Here is a 25,492-nt window from a genome sequence, read left to right as displayed (position 1 = left end):
AGGCTCCGGACGCACAGGCTCAGCAGCCATGGCTTACGGGCCCAGCCACTCCACAGCATGTGGGATCTTCCCGGACCGGGGCACGAACCCGTGTCCCCTGCATCGGCAGGCGGACCCTCAACCACTGTGCCACCAGGGAAGCCCCTAGTTGGCAAATTTTTATACTCATAATAGTTCACGTTCTTTTCTCAGATATTATGCTGAGATCTTGGCCTCTATTAAACCTCTGACTTCTCTCAACTCTGAGATAGGGCCTGATGTTACCTCCTTTATAAAGGTGAGGATACTGAGGCAAAGATAGCTCTACTGACTTGCTGATGGTTACACAACAGTAAGGGAGCCAAGACTGTAGCCTCAGACCTGCTAACCACTGTACTATTTGAAAGGCCACTATATTCTCAGCATAGTTCTTATTCCCTGCCTTGGTTCTTGTTTGAAATGTCCTGTTCTGCACTTGACATAGTTGCATTTCACTCTATGCTAACTCTCCTAACTAATAAAGGCAATCTTTATTTATATCCACTCTGGTGGGTTTTACACAGACTTCTACCCTGGCTCTTCTCTTAATTTAGTGAAATTAATGCTGGTTTACTGCATCATCATTCAAATACCTCAGTTGTAAGTATGAAACACTGAGTCCTGAAACCTCTGAATCTGTCCTTTATTTTCCTTAGGTTGAAATATAATGAAGCTTCTGATGAGCTGCATGTAACTAGACCCTACTAGAAAAATTGTAATTTTAGATTTTAGGTCATAAGTTTCCATCAGCCCCTACTCTAATGGGATTACTGCAATAGTACACATTAGAAAGGCACGATTTGTGTAACATAAAGCTTAAAAACTTTATTTAGGGATATTTATAAACCATTGCAAGTTTTGAGAAGGAATGTTAAACAGCAGTATTTGAAGTTGTTAGAGAAGCCTAAAAGTATTTAAACAATTTTAAGAAACCTCATATGACGTTGCACAGTCTAGTACTTTCCATGTGAAAAAACTGCTAAAAGTCTAATTTCAAATGTCTTTTGGAACAACCTGTCCCTTTAATTTCTGTTCAAATTTTAGTATACACTGAGCCGAGAAACCTCTAGGGTTTTCCAGGGGTTGACTTGATGCTCTTTGATCCTTGCAACTGCTAACTGAAGACTAAATCTCCCCCCAGCCACCCACCGTGGGTGTGTATGCCACGGTCTGAAGGAGGTGTCAGGAGGCTGACACTAAAGGGCAATTAGAGAACAAGAAGCGGTCAGATATTCACGGTGTGCTGAGGAGCCTGCAGCCCACAGCCCTGGTGCCCAAGAAATAACAGATTCCTCAGTGTGTGTCTGAGGTCCTCTCTACCTCACTGATTCTTTCTTTTCTCTAATAATTGATTGTAACCTATAGAATTACGTGTTCACAGTTGGGTTGAATAGAGGTTGATTTTCCTCTGTTTTTCATTTAAGGTTTTCATTTTTTTGTTTCTATTATTAGCCACTCTCAGATATTCAAATAAGAGGTGGTTTTTGTCATCTAGATTTTGCTGGGGAGATAAATAAAACTCTCGGTGTGTCAAGGCCCTGCCTGAGAGCTGCGGCACCAAAGGAAGAGGCAGGGGAGGAGGATAACTGTGGATCTTTCTCTTCTCTCGGCCCATCTTCTCCTCCACCCAGTTTGTTGGTTCTGTTGATTCACTGTAACTCCTTTTCCCATGACTCTTAGCTCTTAGAGCATGAGGCTTTCACTGGTTTTCCTTACCTCCACTCTATTCCTGCTTTCAAGTAGCTTAATTTCCTGGAAATACCCTCTCCCCAGTTCACTGTATAGACTTTAGCGTAGTTACATTATTACCTTGTTGCCTGCCTGGGTACCTTTTCTATTAGTAGACAGAATATCCTGAAGTGCAGGAACTTTGCTTTTCATCTGTCCCTCTAGCTATTATCATGGCGCCTGGCCCCGAGGGGCTGTTATTTTGTCAAAATGAGGGAACAAACCAGATACCATTTTGGTCACATTATTCTCATGTGTAATCTATGGGGACCTCTTACTGCTAGTTAGACCAAGCCCTAATTTGAACTTAACTTCATTTTTGTTCATTTTAATTGTTACTTAAATACTTAAAGCCACAAATAATTTATAATTTTACCTCCTTTTTTGAAACTAAATAAAACAAGAGGTGAAATTCTCCACCCACAGCCATCTAAAGCCGAGTAGCCCCGTCATCCATCTACCCTCCAGTTCATCCCGGCCCCTCTTCATCGGGTGTCATGCACGATGGGAACCGTCGCCGTCGTGTTACGGTGGAGGAGTCGCCCTCCCAGGACCCTGCTCTCCCCTCTGTCTCTCTCAAACCCGCTCAGCAGAGGTTCCAAATTCCATAGCACACATCACCTGCCACACGTCAATATTTGCGTTCTCCATTATAATTGTTTTCAGGTGTTGGACTATTTGTTCCTCCAATAAGATTTGCAGTCCTTTACCAGCAACCATAGATTTTCTTTTTTATATTAAAGATATTTAGAGTGCATATGAAGCAATCTCATATTAAGCATTCAAATGAGCTTTTAAATATAAAGGAATTGAGTTTTTAAATGACATTCACTTGGCGAGCACTAAAACTCGACCATGTGTCCGACACTGTGTTAGAAACAAGGAATTCAGAGCTTGAAAAAAAAAAAAAAAAAGGTTTGTAATGGCAGAACAGAAATGGATCTTCTCTGCCTCTAATGTACACAGCACATGCTTCTGATATCTCCTATACTATGTTGCGATGCCCTGAAAGTGCCACATGGCCCCCTCTCTTTGGCTTTTCCACCTCCAGGACAGGGAATGGGTGTTACAATTTTATGTTCTCATCAAACGGCACAAAACCTGGCACATACTCAATTTTTGGAGAATGTTTGGAATGAGCTATTGAACTGAACTAGAGTATAATTTGAGAAATGTTATAATGGAGCTGGTATGGCTACTGTGGAAGAACGGAAAGGGTACCCAGGCTATTTTTCTGTTTTTGGCCAGAGCAAGCCTCCCTTGCCAAATGACAGCCCCATCAGATTGCATTTGGACACAGTTTTACTTGGACAGTAATTTTACTTAAACCGATACTGGCAGCCCTCACTTGGTGGATTACAGTTTTGAGGAGGCACTATAATTTAGAAGCATGTAAATTGGATAAAACAGGGTCTTGTATTTCTGAACAAGGACTTAAAGCCCAGGTTTTTAGAGACAAGACCCGTGTTTAGTAAAGTTTGATATACCCGTTTTCTTAGTCAGTATAAAGTTTTGCAAAGTTTTTCAGTCTGTTGAATGATCCCATTGGTGTTTTAAAACTCATTTATTTATAAAATGGACATAAAGATTTTCCTGAAGTGTTAATTCAGTGGCTATTTCTGGGGAGTAGACCCGATGTGTCATCAGGTAAGGAAGACTTTCTATCTTTTCCTTTAAACCTTCTGTACTGTTTTGAATTTTGATTCGTAATGAGAATGTTTTACTTTTTTTTTTTTTTTTTTTTTTCGGTACACGGGCCTCTCTAACTGTTGTGGCCTCTCCCGTTGTGGAGCACAGGCTCCGGACGCGCAGGCTCAGTGGCCATGGCTCACAGGCCCAGCCGCTCCGCGGCATGTGGGATCTTCCCGGACCGGGGCACAAACCCGTGTCCCCTGCATCAGCAGGCGGACTCTCAACCACTGCGCCACCAGGGAGGCCCTGTTTTACTTTTGTATGAAAAAATGAGTTAGTAGAATTGATGTGAATCCCTGAAAAGAAGCAGACTGGCAGTGTAGTTGGTTTTATGCCGCTATTAGCTTTAAAAAGCTTTCGGGGCTTTCCTGGTGGCGCAGTGGTTGGGAGTCCGCCTGCCGGTGCAGGGGACACGGGTTCGTGCCCCGGTCTGGGAAGATCCCACATGCCGCGAAGCGGCTGGGCCCGTGAGCCATGGCCGCTGGGCCTGCGCGTCCGGAGCCTGTGCTCCACAATGGGAGGGGCCAAAACAGTGAGAGGCCCACGTGCTGCAAAAAAAAAAAAAAAAGCTTGCAGCTCAAAGATGTTTGTGAATGAACGCATTGTGTCAGTTCAGGCTGCTAAGTATGTGGGCGGCCTGCTTTGGTTTTACGTTGTGGCGAAGAGTGACCGAGACCAGGAAGATCAGTGGAGCTTCTGACGTTGTTACAGCTTTGCACCAATCAAAGCTTTTATTTAAATGCTTCAGTGAATAAAAAAATGTTTAACTTTTTTCCTAATGATTTGGAAAGCACCATTGAACATATGAAAGCAAAGGACACTGGCAAGAGATGGTCAGATGATTATTTTGAAGGCTAAGGCAGGTTCAGCATTATCGTAGAAGGGATATAACCTCATGCCCCCAAATCTGAAAAAAAATTGGGATGGGATAACATTCCTTTATTCATTCTTGCCTGTTTAAAAATCAAAAGAATTTCTTTTAGAATGTAAATACAGTGGCATTTTCTGTATATTTAAGTAGGTCACAAATGTATATTGAAATATCTTTTTCTCTTTTCTTTTAATACACAGATACATTACAATTAAAAAGATTCATATGACTCAGAAATATAATTTTTAACATTTCAAAATTCTGCTATTTCCCCTTCCCAAATTAACTTCTCAAGCTACTTCATATATGTACACATACACGTGTATATGTGGTTTTATTGCATCATACTCTGTATATCCTGCAACTTGCCATTTTTCATTTAATGATGGGGCTCAGAGCTTATTCTCAGTCATTGCTTATAATTCACCTTGTGCTTTTTCATGGTTGTAGTATTTTATAATTTGAATTCATCAGATTTTTATTGTACTGAAATTTGAGGACAAATAATTAAGCTTTCTTCTAGCCAGATTTATGCCTGAAGAAGTCCTAAGGGACTTTAGAGAGAATGATAGGTATTTCAGAAATTCCACATTCTGTGAACTGGTATTAGGAGCATGGGATGAAATGAGGAAAGGGAGCTACAAGTAACAATAAAGATCAGGAAAGGACCTTGTAAAATTATTTCCAAATGCTTATTGCTATAACTTTTTGGCCTAAAACTCGTAGGTGCAGGCCATGTTAAAAAAAAAAAAAAAACAATCAGATCTTATACATAACAATTGACTTATGAAATGTATAGTCCTTTTTAAAAATACATATATAAATGCTTTGTTCTCTTCACCCTTTAGCTCTGTTTTATCCTTTGGAATGTTTATCATTATTTCTTGGAAAATAATTCTGCTAACAGGAAGGGCTGCTTGCTTTTTAGAAAAATGTAGCAAGAAAACCAACAATTTGTGGACATGATGGTCATGTATTTTGACCATGATTAAGAAGCTACTGACCAGCAATAGACCACCATTTTATAAAAATATAGGTTACAGCATTTAAGGCTGCAAATGAACATTTTATAGGGTGATAAACCATTCTTCTGTGTCCACCATCCTCCCCTGAAAGAGCAATAGTGTAATTTGACTATGGACTTTCACCCACACAGAGTTGGTTTTCCAATTGTAAATTTGGGTAACATTTTAGAAGTTGAATTAGCTGCTTCGTGGTGGTCACTTAATACATGCAGACATGTTTAGACTCAAAATTGAAATGTGAAGATTGCCGTTTTCTTTTTATAAGTCTAGAAACTGTCATTATTTATAATGTAATCTATTTTAACAAACTTTTTTAGTGTTTGTATTCAGGCTTTATCTTCCCAATTTTCAAAATTTTTATATTCAATGATTTCATGTTTTGGTTATATTTTTTATTCAATTATATCTTCGGTTGTGGAAACTAGTTTTTAAAGCTTTTCTGAATCGTTAAACCACCAAATATAGTACTGGCACTCAGAGGCTTGTTAAAAGAATAAAAGTGTTGCCAGGGAGTTTTCATAGAGCTTTATGTGCTGTTAATTGCCATCAATTAAATCTGTTACAAGTAATAATGTACTGTAATCCGTTGAAAACCTCTCCTTTCAATTAGCCAATTCTCTGACTTTTTCTTTCTTCTCCTTGAAGAGTAGTTTAGAGTTTATTTATTTTCACCCCTACAAACCAATTACCTCTGGCCCAGCTGTTCCTCGAATACAGGGGACTCTGACCTAGAATACAAGCCTGTAAATTATTGCTTCTTTTTACACCTTGTAATGTGAATGGTCTAGTGGAAAAATACATGTTTCTGTTTCTAATTCACTGGTGCTTGTATCTGCAGACTACCGATTATGAGCTAGTCGATTTACATATATTATTGTAGATCCTCACAATAACCTTGTAAAGTCAGTGACATCCCTGTTTTATACAGAAGGAAATAGAGGCTCAGAGAGGCATGTAGCCGTTCAGAGTCACACAGCTGGTAAGGGCAGAGCTGGGATTCAAAACCACACCCAGCAGAACTGAAAGCATTTCTCTTTCACCAACTGTTTCCAACGAAATTCAGTTAGTGTGTTATAGAGAAAAGAGAACAGATTTAGAAGGCAGTCCGTTTGGGGGCTTTCAGAACCAGCTCAGCCATTACCAGCTTTGTGACTTAGTCTCAGGTTCCTTATTTGTAAAATAGGGGTACCACTGCTCATGCTGATGGATTGTTGTGAAGACTAAATGGAAACGTATTATGGGTTTTCCAAAAAATGACTTAAAGTACGTCTCCTAGTTAAGACACCCTCTGATGAAAGTAAATGCATTAAACAGAATTTTAACTTACTGTCTTGGAACAGAAGATACTGATTAGAGTATTCCCATTGTGTTTTTCATAGTAGGTCTTTGGAAGAGCAGGACAGATTTCAATCCCACCAGCAATGTAATTTGTAGGGAGAGTGTTTTTCTTTTTAATCCTTCGTTTTAATCCCATTTGGAGTTGCAAAAATTTCTGAAGGGTCTCATGCTGCCTAGGGCCCCGGGCTGGAATTTTGTCTTAGCCTATTGATGTGGTGAGCTGTTGGAAGAGGTAGGAGTGATTTAGAGGGAGATGGCATGAGGAAACAAATGAGTTGAACACATATTTCTCTGACCACTAGAATTCCAATTGAGCTAACCGGTGAGTCTGTGAAAGTTTTATTTGCAAAACCAGTAAATTTTTGACTGAAATTTTCTCTTTCTTTTTAAATTGTTTTTAGGATGCAGAATAGAAAACTGTGATTCTTGCTTTAGCAAAGACTTTTGTACCAAGTGCAAAGTAGGCTTTTATTTGCATAGAGGCCGCTGCTTTGAGGAATGTCCAGATGGTTTTGCACCATTAGATGAAACCATGGAATGTGTGGGTGAGTAGTTTTCCATGTAACTTTCAAACTTCAACTTTTATTTTAACACCCGTTTCTTGGGGGAAAAAATGCATGCTGGATGTATTCATCCTAGAAAGTAATCGGTTCTCTTGTTATTTATTAGAACTGAAAATTATTTAAGTTCTTTGCTGACTTTATGCTGTTGGGCAGTATCATGTATTACATTTTGCTTCAAAATTTGTTAGTTTTACATCTAAGTTAAACCACTTAAATGCTGAGAATAATGTTTTTATTATCTATGTAATACATCCATTTCTTAATTATCTTAATAAATTTATTAGTAACCGCTAGAGAAAAACATTTTGTTTAGAAGAAAAACAAGATTTTCAAGCAGTCCCATGTGGCTAGCTAGTCTATCACTATTGTTATGTGTATTAATTATGGAGCTTCTTGCTTAGCCATTTGTATAAAAAAAAATTCAATTGGGAAGAGATTTTTTGTGTCAAATGTACTTTGTTGATGATTGACTGAATGTTGCAAAGTGCATTAAAACAATTTTACTTTTACTAAATTTAGATATGTAGAATGCACAATTTAATATACATATATATGCTGTTTGTGAGTAATAATTAGGAATACACATTTTATAAATTTTATATTTTTTGAGTGTTTAAAAAAACTTCGGTAATTTTATACCACTGATTAAAAGGTAAAGATCTGTCAGTACTTATGTTTTGATAAATGCCTCAATCTAATCTTAGGTGTGATGGCATCTTCACCACTCCCACCTCTGCCATGCCTGAATTTTATTTGACATGTTATACATCTGATATGGTGTACAACAGAGCAATGTATTCTAAATGAGGCTTTCCATCTCTTTAAAATGGAGACTTAAATTGAGAACATTTTCCCTGCAGAAATTTTGAAGTAGTCTGTAATTATGTATTTGGGAGCTTGCAGAGAACACATTTAAATGAGAGGTTTTTGAAGAAATGTGTGCATATATTCCTATATATGTGTGAGTTAATACATGCATACAGGCAACACCTTACTGAAAAATAAGAAGGTCACTAGAAGAGCATATTCAAAACGTTGAATTCGCTTTTGAGAGGCAAGACCCACACCTATTACAAATGTTCAGTGGAAATGCTTATGAAACCCTTAACTATTAACAAATTAACCATAGATTCCTATGCATTCCCCTAAATAAAAATCTTAAATAGCTTTGAAAAATCTAAGAGTTCCTATGATGCCTGCTGAGATCTGGAATGTGGAAATACTAATGGTGTGTGGACCCTAGGCCTGAGTCCTCATCTGCTAGTGTGATGGGGTTTTTAATGGTGAATTTGATGAGGAGGTTTAACTTTGCATATTTTTATGCTTTTATCTCCTCCCATTCCTCTCATCACAGGGTATTGGAGAGTAACATACTTTTCCACTATATGAACTTACAGAAGGGGATGCTGAAAGCTTACATATCTAGGCAAAACATACATTTTCAAATATCTGACCATATTTGTTTACTTTTCAAACTATGGTAATGTGCAGTATCAATTTAGGGAGTAAGAAATATATACTATGGTGTAAGACACCTTTTAAAAGAATTGAGACAATCAGAAAATGCGAAACACTCCCTATCATCATATACTTACTTCCAAAATAAAACTAACACACTTGTGAATTTCAGGGTGGGGCATGCAGAATTAACCTGTAAAATTTTGTGTCCTGTCATGGTATGAAAAGAGTATCTTTTACTGTAGGTTTTAGCTGTTGAAAGTTTTAAAGGTTATATATTTCAATGTCTTTAGAATGGACCAGTAGCATCCCTTCAAAAAATGAACTAAGACAAATAGTAGTAATTTTTAAAGTACTTATGTGGCAGTTATTTACTTTTATCTATAACTCCATAATTCAAAGAGTTAAAGTTCCTGAAAGGTGTATACAGGTCTTGTGGGCTGTACAACTTCATTTTTGGTATCTGAAGGTGGGGGAGTTAGAGAAACACTGCTATGTAAATTTGGTGATGGTGGAGAAATGTATACCGAGTTGTCATCTGTGTTTGTTTTCTCTCTATTAGAAGGATGTGAGGTTGGCCATTGGAGTGAATGGGGAACTTGTAGCAGAAATAATCGCACATGTGGATTTAAGTGGGGTCTGGAAACCAGAACACGGCAAATTGTTAAAAAGCCAGCAAAAGACACGATACCATGTCCAACGATCGCTGAATCCAGGAGATGTAAGATGGCCGTGAGGCACTGTCCAGGAGGTGAGTTCAGATAATCCCTATTGTGGGCTGTGTGCTTTCTGAATTCTCCTCCTGTCTAATCACTCTCGCTCCCAAAAAAGTATTTATCCATGAGGGAAACCTGATAATAACATTGGTGAGAATATTCCACATTATACTTCCTTAGAGACGAATGCTTAAATTGTGAAGAATGTAAATATTTAAGAATGAATATTTAATTTCATGGTACCTTGAAAATAATTTAGAAGACTACATTACAAATGAGCTTTTAAAATGAGATTTCTAAAAGTGTGTGTGTGTGTGTGTGTGTGTGTGTGTGTGTGTGTGTGCTGGTTTTTTACTTTTCTTTATTTTTTGCTAATGTACCATAAAAGCCAGTTCTTATGAAATCAGGCCTTTGCTCTAAGAGAAGTAGCCAACTTTCAGTTGAGAACAGTTTAGATTAGAAAGGTTTATGGAATCTGTAAAATCATCTGTATCATTACTAGTTGAAGATGACAACTTAAAATAAACTTGCCCAAACACTGAGAGGAATAAACATTGTCTTAATGTTACCACAATTAGCCAGTTCTCTTTGTTTTGATAATAATTTGTGGAAAACAGCTACTGGTATGTGTATGTTTATTTGTGTCTTTGTAGTAATTGTGCTGATTTGTAGTAATTATTCTGTAATAACAGGATTAGGCCCACTTACAAATTAGGAGAAGTGTACATAGCTCAGGTGCTGGCTGGAGCCGAGTCAGTATGTTGAAATGCAGTTCTTAGCGCTGATGCTGTGCTTCTGAAAGCATAATCTCTTGTTACTATTTATTTTATCACTAGCGGATGCCGCATTGCCAAAGATGAAGTTAGGATTTTTCTAGTGCACAAAGTAGGAAAGCAAAAAAGAAAGTTGTGTTTAGAAAATTGCCCCATGAAACAGTCAGAACTTTTGTTTGCTTTCGATCTCGCTGTTGGGGCATAGCTTTTCAGCTTCGTGGCTATAGCCCAGAGAGGGAACATATATCTGCTTAGAATGGATTTATATCCATATTATGCTGCCTCATAGAGAATGTCTATGATCCATGGAAGAAGACAAAACTTAAGACTTGAAGACTCCAGTCGGCCTTTGAGAACTATTAGATCCAGATTCAGAAGCTACTATTAGGAAGGCAGCTTTTCCTCTTGAATTAGTTTTGCTTTTCTTTGCTGAGTCTTTGAAACAAAGTTTTTTTGGGTCTGCTTTTCACTAACAAGGATGGTTTTGTTCAGTTAAACTGGGTATTTTTCAGTCAAAATATAAGAAAATATTTTCTTACAAAACTAATAAGCCACTTCTTGGATAGCTGAGAGCATTTAACCTGCAACCTTGTACCTAAAAACAAACCTGATGTATTCAGGTATTGGAAATAAAGACTTTCTTTGTTGTATATTGTTTATATAACTACCCCCCCATTCCTCTTCCAGCAACGTGGTCCCCCAATTGTGGTTTACGTTAATAGCAAAAATTAACCTGAAAATGCTACTATAACAAACATGCTTATGTGTAACAAGAGCCAGCACGTTCCCCTCCCCTCTGAAACTATTTTGACTTAGCCCCAGTCTTGTTTGAGAATTTTGTAGGTAACAGCTAAATTTTTAACCTGTAATGTTTATTGCATTTTTATTTTTTATGCTTCAAGCAACAGTGCATTGTCTTAATAGATAATAACCTGACACTGTCAGCAATTAAAATTATGTCAAAACAAATGTTTATGTATCATCTGTTAATATTATCTTTTTGACAAGTGAACCAGCAATGAACTCTTATTTAATTTACATTTAGGTTTTACCAAGTATTATTTATTAGGATAGACATTAGGAGAGACCAGCTATTGCTCTAATCCCTGTATCTACATATTCAGTTTAATAAATTCAATTTTTAAGTAAACTTTAAAGTTAGTAGGTTTAAAAAGTTATATTGGAATTTGTTTTATGTTTTAAAAAAGGGAACTAACATAGGATTGTTGATAGAAATGGAAAATGACTCTGCAATAAAATAACTTCTATTTACAAATGTAGGAAATGAAAACTAGAAAGTTAATTTTGGAAATTGAGCACCAATTGACAAAAATTGGCATAACTTCCAGTGGAGTATCCCACCTTGCCTCAGGTGAGAGAGGAAAAAGTTCCTTTCTTCAATAGGTCACGGGGATTAATGGAAGAATAGAGAAGAAAACCACTTTATCCCATTTTACATCTTGACTTGATTTCGGTGATCTGCTTTGACAAACCATGCAAAAATGTAAGTCGTAATCAGGTTGGGAATACAGGCATTTTTCAGATCTTTTCAACATATGTATGGATTTTTCTCCTGTTGGAGCCAATCTTAACCTGATTGCACACAAACGCAGCCTTAGCCTCCTTCACACTGGAGCATGGGCACATTAAAATCAGCTGCTTTTCATTACTGGAAGCCATAAGTTAGAGGTCAGCGAAATGGAGTAGTCCTAAGTATATAAGATATTACACTGAAAACTATTAGAAATGAGACAATAAATGGCTGTAAGATTTTAAAACAACAGCGTAATGCTTTTGCCTATTTTTCCTTAATTATTGTATGCTTATTTGCTTTTAAACAGTGAAAGAATATTTGGAAATGTCTTAAGTCATGGATTGATGTATGACTTGAAGTTACTGTTCATTTCCAAACTTTTCTTGATTAGTTATCTTTTCTTTCATTTCTGATGACATAATCTGTGGAGTACCTTGGGCTTTTCTGACTCTCACCCTTCAGGATTCCGGTCTGGTGATCAGGAGATCTGGGTCTCTGCCCCATGTCAACTCATTAATTCTATGACCCTTGGCAAGTCACTTAACCTCTCTTGGCCTCTATTTCCTCATTTTAAATTGAGGGTATTGAGGTAGGCAATCTCTAAGATCCAGTCCAGTCCTAAAATCCAATGACTCTACGACTAATTGCCAAAAGATATGGGTAGGTTTTGTGGTTGTTATGTGAAGGGTGAGGAAGAGAACTGTAAGCCCAAGAGCATTGTTTTACGACCAAGAACTGACCACTTTTCCAGTAGCTGTACTGTGCATTTGCCAAGCCTTTTACATTTGGCAGCTTTCATCCTCTTCCTTCCTCCTCCTTCCTTTTCACAGATAGTGAACCCTCAAAGACTGAGCAAGACTCTTGTAAAGTCTGCATATGACCTATGCTTTAGCTGCCAAGATAGCAGGAGGATGGAGAAAGAAAGAGGAGGGGATGGTAAAAGACAATGGGAAAGAGGGAAAGACTGACAATGAGTTAGAGGAAAAACAATTGAACAATGAGTGTAGGAAACAAGGGAAAAAAGAACAGACTACTAAAAATGAAGACTGTACTCACAGCAGATGTAACTGTCTTCACTCCCTCCCTCCCACCCTGAGCACACTAATAGAATTCATCCTGTTGGGACCAAGTTATTCTATTAATATATAACCTGCAGCTTTATTATTACTTTTTTTTTTTTTTTTTTTTTTGGTGGTACGCGGGCCTCTCACTGTTGTGGCATCTCCCATTGTGGAGCACAGGCTCCAGACGCGCAGGCTCAGCGGCCATGGCTCACAGGCCCAGCTGCTCCGCGGCATGTGGGATCTTCCCGGACTGGGGCACGAACCTGCATCCCCTGCATCGGCAGGCGGACTCCCAACCACTGCGCCACCAGGGAAGCCCTATTATTACTTAAAAAAAATTTTTTTTTCGGCCACACCACGCGGCTTGCAAGATCTTAGTTCCGAGACCAGGGATTGAACCTGCACCCTTTCAGCAGTGAAAGTGCAGAGTCCCTACCGCTGGACTACCAGGGAATTCCCTAACTTACAGTTTTAAATGGAAGAACTTTCAACTCTGGACTATGTTGTACATTAGACAATATATTAATAGAAAAATATAAACATGCTATGATGAAATTTAAATGACAAATGGAAGAACAAAATCATGGTTGTTGAGGTACAAAGTTGGAAAACGTTCACGTACAGGGAGCGGGGGTTGGTGGGAATGTCATTTGGAGGTGACAGTAGTCTTTCACAGGATTGGCCAACACCACCTCAACTTGAAATATTCTGTCCCATATGTAAAGTCCCATGATAGCTAATTTTAATTTATTCATCAGGTGTTTATTGAGCAATGCTGTGTACCAATCATTGGTCTAGGCACGATATTGCTCAAAGTTCTTACAGTGTTTTTTCTAGTGAGATCATGGCAATAAAAAAGTGGATGAGTGCATAATTTCATGTGGAGATGGGAGCTATGTGAAGAAAAATAAAGCAGGGTAAGGAGCTAGTGAAAGATTGGATTGGGAGTGTATTATGTAGGGTGCTCAGGGAAATTGAGGGAGTGATGTTTGATCAGAGATCTGAATGAAGGAGATCTTTTGAAGACCTAAGGGAAAGATTTTTTAGCTCTTGACTCAATGGCTATGTTTTATGAACATCATTGATCTTCCATTACATACTAGGGAAGAGGAAGGAGCTGAGATCCAGGAGGCTCTGCCTGGTCCATGGAGATGTAGCAAGTTATTAATGGTAAAGCCAAGAGTAGGACCAATATCTTGCCCAGGAAACTCAAGTTTTCCTGTACCTTTTCCTTGTTCCTTATCATAAAATTCAAAGATAAAAGCTATGGCTGTCCAACATCGAAGTAGCTGACTTTAAACGGTCTCTCCCTGCACCCCAATGCATCATTTTACTTTGTTTTACAAATATTTTTTAAAAACATGACACTCTGCAATCACCACCCCCTCCCAATGTCCTCCCACTTGAAATAGCTCGTGAAACATACCCCAAAGGTCATTTCATAAATGCCGAAGTGTTGAGCCCACTGGCTTTGCTTTGCTTCAGCCATTCCTACTAAGGCCATCTTCTTCTGTAATTTTAGTATCTTTGGTCCTCAATTTGTTGTGGGAAAAAAAATGTGATTTCAAGATTATTCTTTCCATCCACAGTCTTTCATAGTGGCCCTGCCCCTGAGGCTGTCCTGGTGGAGCCACACCCAGCACTCCTCTCTGCCCTCTTGCTCTCTGGCTGCCCAGGAGCCTTGGGGCTCTGAGCCCCTCCCTCACGTTTAGTAGCTCCGTGTCTGGAATGCCCTTTCTCTTTCTGACCCATCTAAGCAATCAGACTGCTAAAGTACTTTAGGTGATGCTTTGACAGATGGTCAGATAGCTTTCTGTCTCTTTTGCTCGTGGCTGCCTCAGCTCACAATACTGCAGGTGTTAGTAATAATATGGTGCAATTCTTTAAGCCCTTGTATTTTTTTTTTTTTTTTTTTTTTTTTTGCGGTACGCAGGCCTCTCACTGCTGTGGCCTCTCCCGTTGCGGAGCACAGGCTCCGGACGCGCAGGCTCAGCGGCCATGGCTCACGGGCCCAGCCGCTCTGCGGCATGTGGGATCCTCCCGGACCGGGGCACGAACCCGTGTCCCCTGCATCGGCAGGCGGACTCCCAACCACTGCGCCACCAGGGAAGCCCCCTCGTTGTATTTTCGTAGTATTTTCTCAGGATTGTGCTACAATTTAAATATAAAAACTGCCCCTACCTACGATTTCAATTTGAAAACAACTCACTCCTCTTATGTGACATTACTTGACCAGCATCTACTTTTTTTTTTTTAAGTGGCTTTTAACTTGGTCGGATACAAAAGAAAATACTATTTAGCAACTTAGAACCAGAATCTCTGCAAGCATCTACTTTTCAAAAGGCAATAGTAATAAGACCTCTCCAATTTTTGTTTTCTGTATATAAACTGACAGCAACATGTGGATTAGGTATTAGATACTATAACTAAAGATGGTTGTAGATTGTGATGGATTAAACCAAGAGCAGGAAATAAGCACATTTTCAGTAGGATAGGGTCAAGAAAATATGCTTTAGACATATGTTCTTTATTTCTCTACATTTTGTTTACATTTGAGTTGCAATTTATGTGGTCTGTTTTATACATGCCAACCTCAAGAGTAGTTTGGAAGAGAGAGGATAAGAGAAAAACCTCTTTTCTTTTGAAACTTTCAGAGTTGTCAGGAATGTAGATATTGAAATTTTTATATGAATAAGAGAGCATCTAAAAGAGGGGAATTTTTGTTCCCTCTTTGCTATGCTAAATATTTTGTTTCCTTTCAAATCAGTGATTTGCGTTAGTCACTATGAATTAAGCAAATTGTACTATTTCCCAGGTACTCTGGACACACGGCAGCGAATGGTAATGTTTATTTTATAGTGATTATAAACTGGGACAGTCATTCATAAGCAGCCACATCTTAAATGTAAATGTATGATTATCATATAAAACTGAGGTTTAACAAAGATCCACCTGCTCCCAAACATTTCTCTCAGTAGCTAAAGTATCTGAAATTCCTGCCTCATCTGTCTTAACAATGAGCCTTTAGGCAGTGTCTTGGGATGTATCCCCTCACTTGCGGCCCTGCCCCCAACTACTTTTAAAATTTTTTTACTTATTTCTGGGAAAGTGGGTAGGGGATAACTATGGGCACCTGGTGGTGGTGGTATTTTTTGTTTTTGTGTTTGTTTGTTTGTTTTTAGCAATGATTTCTTTCAGATTTTCTGATTCTCACATTTCAGAGGGTAAGGGTCTGAGGAAATGGAGGAGCAGAAAAGTGGGCCCTGATGTGCTGTGCATGGGAGTTCATGGAAAGTCTAGAGAGGGCAAGATGAGGTGCAATCTTGGACTTAGACATAGAAATCCAAGGGTGTGCCAAGCACCCATCACATGGAGGCTGACGGAGGGCATATAAGACAACCTCTTCTCCCAGTTGCATTTTGATCCTGTCCTGGTGCCAGGCTTGCTTGTCGGAGGGACCAGGGAGTGAGTGAGCGAACCCACACCTCTGTGCCAGTCTCTACAGCTTCCCATCTGGAATCTCTACTTAGCCCCACTTAACTGTAGTCTGGAGCAACATGTACTAGTCTCTTTTATGGGTACTTGTAAAAAGGATTTCTCAACTACATATGCCACTGAAGGCCTGACAGTCTATGTGTAACCAGGCAAGGTCAGGAAAATTCCAAAGGAGCCTTTCTTTTATGAATTCTACCCAGCAGTAAGCTACTCTGATCTTAATATAAAATATATAAAACAATTTTTACAACACTCTAAAATAAAAACAACTTTAATAGGACACACATGGTGTCAGTGGTAGATTTTTTTTTTTCCTCCTCTTACAGGGGACTTTTTTTTTCCTTATGAGATAAGACGGTCTCAAGTATAAACCCCTAATGATTTCTTGGAACAACTTATTTTCCTCATCAGACACCTCCCACTTCTCTGGGATCTATAAATGGTGTTGATAAAAAGAGCGCAGGCTGTTTGCTCATTGAGATTTCCTGTAAATACTTCTCCAGCTACTGGATTGACCTAGAGTTGGACTTGTGGATATCCTCCAGGATTAGGAGGCAGAAAGAAAACATTTTCATGGAAATAATGACAGAGTTCTACTCAAATCCCAGAGCGATTCATGTTGTCATCATACAGAAGTGGTTAAGACGACAAAATTACTTTGTGCAGCACAGAGGGGCAAAAGGTTCAGGTAGCAAACTTTATTATAATTTAAACTAAAAATGTAAGGGCAGTAGATTTTGCTTTACAATTGACTCTTTATATAATACTTGGGCCTAATATTCTCTGTGTCAGCATTATTTTCTTGTATTTGAGGACTTTGGAAATGAGGAGTAAAATACTTGAACTTGCATAGTCAAGAGACATTTAATAATTGGTATTATACCCTTATAGACTGCCCATTACTCAAATGATTTAATGATAAGTTAATGTAAAAAGTATTTGATAACATGCTAAAACAAAACAAAGCAAAACAAATTTTAAAAGATCAGAACTAGGAAAAACTTAGAATAGGAGCTCAGGATTGACAAGGAAAATAGACCATATGAGTATGTGTTGGTTGAAATAATTGGGCCAAAAATTTGGCCTTGGGTTTCCTACCAGGCAAAGGGAAAACATGGATATGATTCTACCTTAATTTAAAATGAATGATTACTTATAAAATACAGTATCAATTTAATAACAGCTTTTGAAGAGAAAATCACCATGTGATTTCACACACAGCACATATATACACATACATGTACACAAACATGAATAGATACACATGCACACATACATGTATGCATTTATGGATGTATACCTACATATATATACATATACACACATATATACATGGCACACACATTTATATGAATACTGCAATTTCAGTATTGCTTACTGAGTTGAATTGACTTTATTAAAATATTTTACAAGCTGCCTTCTAATTCCTGTTTCGAATCTACTTCCCCAATATAATTCAGGTATTAAGCGATGAAGCTGAGCTTCGAATGCAATCTATGAGTTTTCCATGGCCACATCTACAGGTTCAGCAAATCAATTATTTAAATCAGGTTTTAAAGAAATGGGCAAATTGGCAGTGGGGAGTGATAGAAACAAAAGTTTACAGTCTAGTTAGGGATGAAGAAAATGCACATTACAAAATAACAAAAGAAGCAAAATTGAATTTGTAAATGTAAGTATCATTTTAGGCCATGAAATGATATGAGAAGTATCCTGTTTCAGCTGTTGTGGCTAGGGGATGCTTCCTGAAGAGCAAAACATATTAGGAGAGGTGGGTGGAAAACATGTTAAAAAAGGGAGATGATTTGAGACAGAACCTTTTGGGGAAAAGATGTAGATGCCAAAGAGTACCTCTTGTGTCCAAGGGAGGATAAGCCCAAGAGCCTGGCTGGAACTCAGACTTTGAGAATGGCAGTCATAGCAGCTCACAGCAGAAATGTAAGTTGAAAACTGAGTGCGTGAAGCACCTCTATGGAAAGGACAGGATTTTGAATTTTACCTTGAACACAGTGGGGCATGGAAGTATTTTAGTGGAACACTGATTGAAGGTGGAAGTGACTGAGGGGTGTGTCGGTAAGATGTATGGAGGAAGGTAACTTGCATGTCCCCGATTTGGAGCAGAGCGTTAAGCAGAGCCTGAGTTTGGGAGAATTACCAGAGAATACTTCTGGGTTCTGATGTTTATGCATTTTTCTGTAATGCTTGCTTTTCTAAAGAGCGCAGGATTTTGCCTTGACTTGCAGTCCACTGTGACACTTAAATCTTTTTCCGCCAACTTTCTAAGCCAAGCCATTCCCCAGTTTGTATTAGTTCAGTTTATTTTTAAAAATCTAGACACATTTTGCATTCACCCTAACTGAACTATATTTGCTTTCTAACTGCTGCTTCCATTTGCCATTACCAAGACCCTTGGATGTATTATCCCCTATTTTCTAGCTTATGATGTTAACCTTTTAATGGGTTTCATTTACCAGCCAGCTTGGAATACTCTGACAATTTAAAGTACACAAATTAAATATTATTCAGGTCAAGGATGAAAATGATCCTACAAGACCCAATGTCGGTTGTATAACCTAAGATGTTTTTATCTAGCGTGTCGTTTACTAGCAGCTGCCTGGAACACTGGGTTGAGAAGGAGTCTGAGTTAAATTTTGGGTGCAGGTATAGTTATCAATTTGTGGTGTTTGTGGTGTGTGGTGGGAAACAATATCTCATGTATTTGTTCCCCCTAATCCTTTAACCCTCCAAGCCCCCAAGACACACTTGGCTATCTTTGACAAATAGTCATCAAGCTTCTGTTTTATCCCTTTGGTGACAGTGAATGAGTGTATATTGGAAAAAACAGTATGAAAAAATAGTGGAAAGAGTTATAAATTTGATACATATTGGTCTTGGTCACATATCAGTTGAATGGCATTGGTCAGGTTACTTAATTTCCCAAAGCTTAGTCATTTATGAAATGGGGATAATAATATGTCACAGGATTATTGTGAGGAGTAAATGAGCATGTATGCAAATAGGTGAATTTTTATTATTCTGCTACATTTTGTTGTAATTCCATTGTGAATTCTGCTATATTTTCCATTCTTCCCATGGCTAACTCTTACCTCTTCATGCTCTCGTTCAGATGTGACTCATCTTCCATTTGGGCCCCAGTCCCACAGTTCTGGCTGTTGATGGGCATCTTCCTTAGAGATCTTGCCAGCATGTCAAACCAAGCGTAGCTGAAACATACCTTACTATCCTTTCAAGATCTTATTTTTCTGGGGATGGCTATCCTTTCTAAAGGCATCACTAGCCTCCCAGTTACCCAGGACCTCAACCCCACCTTTGAATCTCTTCCTTGCATTCAGACAAATTAGGTCTCAGATCTTTGCTCAACCACCTAAAAAGTATGCAAACTTGAGAAGTTTATTTAATCTCTCTAAGCTTCAGTATCTATATTTGGAAGATAATAACAGATGCCTACTTCATAGGATTGCTAAGAGGATTAAGAAACATCATTCATACCTTGCCTTGCACAGAATCAAGGATCAGAAAATGTGGGTTGTTATTATTTTATCTTTTTAAAATAACTGCTCACCCAGTCCTGTTTCTCCACTGTTCATTCATTTTGATTTCTATTGTCTCTACTTGGCTTGAAGCCTTTTTATTCTCTTTACCTAGAAGATTGTAATAGCCTTTGGTAGGCAGAGGGAGTGTAGGTTAATTTGCATTCCAGCTAACAGATGTGTCAACGTATTCAAAGTTAAACTCATTTCAACTCATTTACAGTGTAATCTAGGTGGTAAAATTGAAACAGTGAGTTCTAGAAATGGCTTGGACAGCCATTGAGTGTCCTGATTAGCGTAGGGGCTAGGAGAGAGCAAGCCTCAAATATTGAATGGGATGAAGGTTGCAGTATGACTAGAAAAGGTTAATAGTGGCTGAAGAGGTGATGCATTCAGAGTATAGACCTGGAATCATGGGAGGATTTGACTAAGTGAAAATGAGTAGAGGGTAAAGGGAGAAGATCAAATGAGCAAAAACGTGGAAAAATGGGATGTATATATGCTGCCATATATGTAAACATGGAGAATCTACTTGATATAATGTATGTGTCAGGAAGCAAAAGGGGGGAAATTAGGGCAAAAGGAGTAGAAATAAAGAGAAGTGAACTCAGCAAATACTTCAAAATTAATAGTTACTAAATTGAGCCTCATGGATTAACCAGTGCCAGAAAAATTTGAGACTGACTGAAGAATTGCCACAGGGAGGAGACAGTTTCTCCTCATTTATGATGATTCATTTGCAAACCTCAAGTTCAGGTATGTAGTTATTCAAGAAGCATGGGTCTAGCATATGGCACATAGCTTATAGCAAGTGAACTAGCTACCTACGTCATAAGAGAGTAATAAGCATAAAGTTAGGAATGTGGTTACAGATGTATAACAGATACAGTAATGTGTGTTGCTTCACTGTACCTAAAGACATTTTTGCTATGGGAATTCAATTTCTTAAACCCATATGTATCAGTCATTTAATCTTGAGGAGAGGGTAGGATCCATAAAAGGGAAGAAATCTCTAGATGTAGATCCAAGAGTGGTCAAACTAATTCTATTCAGGATTTCATGGTGTGTGGCTTGTTTCATGGCTTGTGGGGAGGAGGCCCAGCAGGTAAGGATCTGGCCCCTCACCCTGGGTGAATGAGAGTAGCTTTCTTTTCTTCTTTTTTACGTTTTGGGGTTTCTTTTTCTTTTTAATATTTATTTATTTATTTAGGCTGTGCCAGGTCTTAGTTGCATCATGTTAGCTCTTAGTTGTGGCATGCATGTGGGATCTAGTTCCCTGACCAGGGGTCGAACCCAAGCCCCTGCATTGGGAGTATGGAGTCTTAGCCACTGGACCACCAGGGAAGTCCCCGTTTTGGGGTTTCCGTACGAGTTTTCCTTTGGGGAAAAAGAAGCATGTCTTTCTCTAAAACAAAACTTTAAGTTGCATTCATTTACATCCCTTCCTTTACATGTCAGAAGCTAAGGTGCAGAGAGGCTGAGTGAATTCCCCATGGTAATGATAGAAGATAAAGGCAAAGCTTGTTTCTTGCTTAGACATCAAACCTAGAGCTTTCTCCCATACAGCCTCTTTATTGTTCAACCTGTAGTAATTTCTGGGAATCCTTCAGAGGTACCGCAGCTAGGGTTTTCATGTTTTTGTGTACATATTCTCTGTAGTGATTGGCCCTTTTTTTTTGCATTGTTTTCCTCCAAATAGTGGTATGAAACTTAGCTCAGACTGATTCAACAATGTATCTACTTTTTATGGTTGACTCTGCAAGATTTTATGATGAACCAATAAAAAACCCCAAATCCTCCCTTTAACTTGTTTACAGTTATTCATTTTGGTATACAAATTATGTACAGTTAAATATGGTATAAGATGGACAAGCACATGATATGCTCCAAACACAACTTTGTTTCGTCTTGAGCTGCCTCTTTAACATTTTTATTCAGTAGGTATTATCTTCCCTTGCTCCTAGGAGAAAATGCTGGCAGGTCTTACATCTTTTCTGCTCACTTTTTGGTGAAACAGTCCTAGGGTCATTTTGTCATTGATAGTCTTAATTTAGTTATTAGAATGTCTAGTCCAAGATAATAACCAAAAACTAGAGACTTGAATTAGTAATAAGTCTTTGATTATTATCTTGGACTTATACATAGAAAATGTACAACAGAGTTTGGCTGATATGAAGCATCTATTTTCAAAAATATCTACATATAGAAAAATCTACTTTCCAAACTATCTGTTGCTTGAAAATTCTAGAGGAAATAAACCTCTGATGAAATGAAAGGGTAAAAAGTAACTAGTGCTAATCCCTGGAAGATAGATATTGTGTAGACTCCCATTCCTTTCTTCCTCTCTTCTTTTCATCTTATATCAAAACCTGTAGAAGGATACCATATGCATGTCTTACATGTGTGCAAAGATTTCTTGTAGTATTCTTGTATTTTCATGTTGAGAGTGGTATTGCTAGCTTGAGTAATTTAAAGTAATTTCTGCTTCAAATGTCAAGTGTCTGTAGCATTTCAGACCTTCCTCTATTTGGTATAATTGTCAGCTCTAAGTGCACAGATTGACCTAATACAGTCATCAGATATGATTTGAATTGAGTTATTTTGCTAACTTCTGTAGCCCTGTTTGAAGCAATGCACTGTGTTGCCGTTACCAGTTTACTTCTACTTTATCAGAAACATAAGACCTGTATAGCCCAAGAACCACTATGTGAAATTTTCCACCAGGTGGATGACATGTGAGCATATCTAGTTGCAAAACTGTAACATTGGTAGTAGCATAATTTGAACCATTCCTTTTATAATAGCTTACATTTATTAAGAACTTGCTTAAAGGAGTTCAAACAAGGGAGGTGACCTCTTAAGCACCCATATTTTAAAACTTTTTTTTAACTGTACAGCCCTTAAGATGTTCATCTTTTATGCAACTTTAGTACTTGGTAACAAATGATTCCACAATCAGTATTATGCAATGAAAGCACAATGAAAGATGATTGAAAATTCAAAATATGTGGTCATTTATTCTTGTACACACGCGTACGTGTGTCTGTGTGGTGGGGATGAGAATTAGTGGTTTCAGCACTGCATTTAGGGAAGCGTTCAATGTTGTGCTTGGCATTTTGTTTGACAGCTGTCACATTGTTTTCATTGTCTCTCCTTTTGTTTATTTCCCTGCTTCTTAAGCAGCCTGATGAAATCTCATCAGCTAACTGGGATTGAATTTTGATGAGTGCCAAGTTGCTTTGATGAAATCTCGTGTAATTATCTTAAACTCAACTTTATTTGGCTTTAATGCTGGCATTTTCCATACCAAGAAAACTAGTGCATTTGTCTGCTACTGGAGATAGAAGTCCAGTGAGAAACAAACATAGCTCGAATACAAAAACAAACACAACTGAAGTTCATTTTGTACCTTTGTTTCAGAACTAGCTGTCCACTCATTCAGACTTTTTAAAAAATGTTTTAGCATCTGTTCCTTTTAGTAACGATAAAATCAGAATTAGCTATTAGTCAAAACTACTTCACCCATGAACTTAGAGAAATAATTTTCCTGTTGACCAAAAAAAAAGCTTTGGTGTCCCATTATGTGGATTTTTCTAAGGAGGACAAAATTTTTTTAGTATTTTAAATACAAGATGATATTTCATTTTGTCAACCAAGGAAACAATTGAGCTTTTAAATTGTACTTCCTAGTGATATTTTAGGCTACAAAGCCAGTGCTGTAAAGGATTAAAGAATTTTGGAGTCAGGGGTTTCTCTGGTGGTGCAATGGTTAAGATTCTGCCTGCCAATGCAGGGACACGGGTTTGAGCCCTGGTCCGGGAAGATCCCGCATGCTGTGGAACAACTAAGCTCATGCACCACAACTACTGAGCCTGTGCTCTAGAGCCTGTGCTCTGCAACGAGAAGCCACCACAGTGAGAAGCCCACACACCACAATGAAGAGTAACCCCCGCTCACCACAACTAGAGAAAGCCCGTGCGCAGCAACGAAGACCCAATGCAGACAAAAAAAAAAAAAATAGAATTGAGTCAAAAGACTCCTAAATTTAAATCTTAATTTCTGATACTTATGATGCAGAGGAAATTAAACTTGTTGAACTCTTATGTGATTAAATTAGGTAATACCATTGTTGTATCTCTTCAGAGATCATTATAATGCCAGAATTTCAAGAGGTGTGGGCTTTAGGTAATGGTGCTGCAATAGGGTTTTCAGAATGTTCACATAGTCTGAAATAGGACATTTAGCTGTTTGGCCAGTATATTTTCCCATCTTAACATAGGACGCCAGCAACCTTCTGCCGTCCCCGGGGCTTCAATGTGTGTTGGATGTGGAATTGGAAGAGACAGACTGCTTTTATTCAGTAACCATGGACAACCCAACCACCCTCAAGTGTTCTTGAGGAGACTGGGGCTGCTTTTTGGACACTTGGAGATTATTTTTTACTTATCTCAGTTTTCTGGTTTGAGTTGATTCCCTAAAGTTACTATAGAATTATTTATTTATCTATCTATCTATTTATTTATTTATGGCTGCATCAGGTCTTCATTGCTGCGCGCAGGCTTTCTCTAGTTGCGGTGAGCAGGGGCTACTCTTCGTTGTGGTGCGTAGTCTTCTCATTGCAGTGGCCTCTCCTGTGGTGGAGCACGGGCTCTAGGTGCGTGGGCTTCAGTAGTTGTGGCACGCGGGCTCTAGAGTGCAGGCTCAGTAGTTGTGGTGCATGGGCTTAGCTGCTCTGCAGCATGTGGGATCTTCCCGGCCCAGGGCTTGAACCCATGTCCCCTGCATTGGCAGGTGGATTCTTAGCCACTGCACCACCAGGGAAGTCCTCCTATAGAAGTTTGATCTGCAAAGTCTGGCACAGAACATCCCCACCCAAAATGCTTACAGATGGTGGCAGTTTAATTGAAGACAGATAATTGGTGGCAGATAATTGAAGGCAGTTCTATAGCCCTGAAAGAAAGTTATATATATTACAATACATTTCTTCAAAATCATGTGTTTTTATGCCTTTGCATAACTAATTCAAATATATTTCCTTTTCCATGTTTTTTTTTCCTGGGTTAGTTTTCAGTGGGCATAACCTACCCGATTTATTAAACACTAACTATAAAGAGTTCACTTCTTAGTTTTACTACATTGTTTATAGAGTGGTCAGTCAAGGACCACTTCAGAGTTACAGCATTACTGGGTTCTGCCAACTGTGAAACCAAGCTGCTTTCTTTGTAAAAACAGAGTGGTATCAGCAAAATGCCGACTCCTCACTGGTTAAGTTTACTCATGGTCTGACTGATGCCCATTCTGATGGAAATGAGTATTCATCAGAGTAGTATCTTATGGTGGTGTAAATTTCATTTCATTTAATATTTTAAGTAATCCATGAACCATCTACAAAGGTTATCTTAATGGATTTTACAGATATAGCCCCAAAACATAAAATAAAAAATGGTCTATATTAATTTACGTACAGTGTGCAGAAATTACCTCTACATAAATGACTTCAATGTACTCCCTGTTATAGTGATTTTTTTTTGCACTCACTTATTTGACTCTTGTAGCTCTTATTATCATCATCATAATCTAGACGAAGAATGTGTTGAGGCTTTTGTACACCCAAGTCCTAGACTTTCATGAAGTTTGATTTAGTGTAAAGCTCCCATAGAAGATAA

The 25,492-nt window shown here is 38.4% G+C and overlaps 1 protein-coding gene across 3 annotated transcripts in view; it reads left to right on the top strand.

The window, feature by feature from the left end:
• The window catches only part of RSPO2 (R-spondin 2), a 158,606-nt gene that overhangs the window by 93,083 nt on the left and 40,031 nt on the right, over nt 1-25,492 (top strand). For 2 of the 3 annotated variants that reach the window (XM_060116204.1, XM_060116203.1), the window contains 2 exons: nt 7,074-7,217; nt 9,256-9,444. In XM_060116204.1, the coding sequence (XP_059972187.1) occupies nt 7,074-7,217; nt 9,256-9,444 (333 nt within the window). The remainder of the gene's footprint in view (nt 1-7,073; nt 7,218-9,255; nt 9,445-25,492) is intronic. The other variant, XM_060116205.1, reaches the window with a different exon arrangement.

The sequence above is a fragment of the Mesoplodon densirostris genome, chromosome 13 (genome assembly GCF_025265405.1).
Source record: "Mesoplodon densirostris isolate mMesDen1 chromosome 13, mMesDen1 primary haplotype, whole genome shotgun sequence".
NCBI classification, from domain to species: Eukaryota; Metazoa; Chordata; class Mammalia; order Artiodactyla; family Ziphiidae; genus Mesoplodon; species Mesoplodon densirostris.
This window is presented reverse-complemented; position numbering and strand designations above follow the sequence as displayed.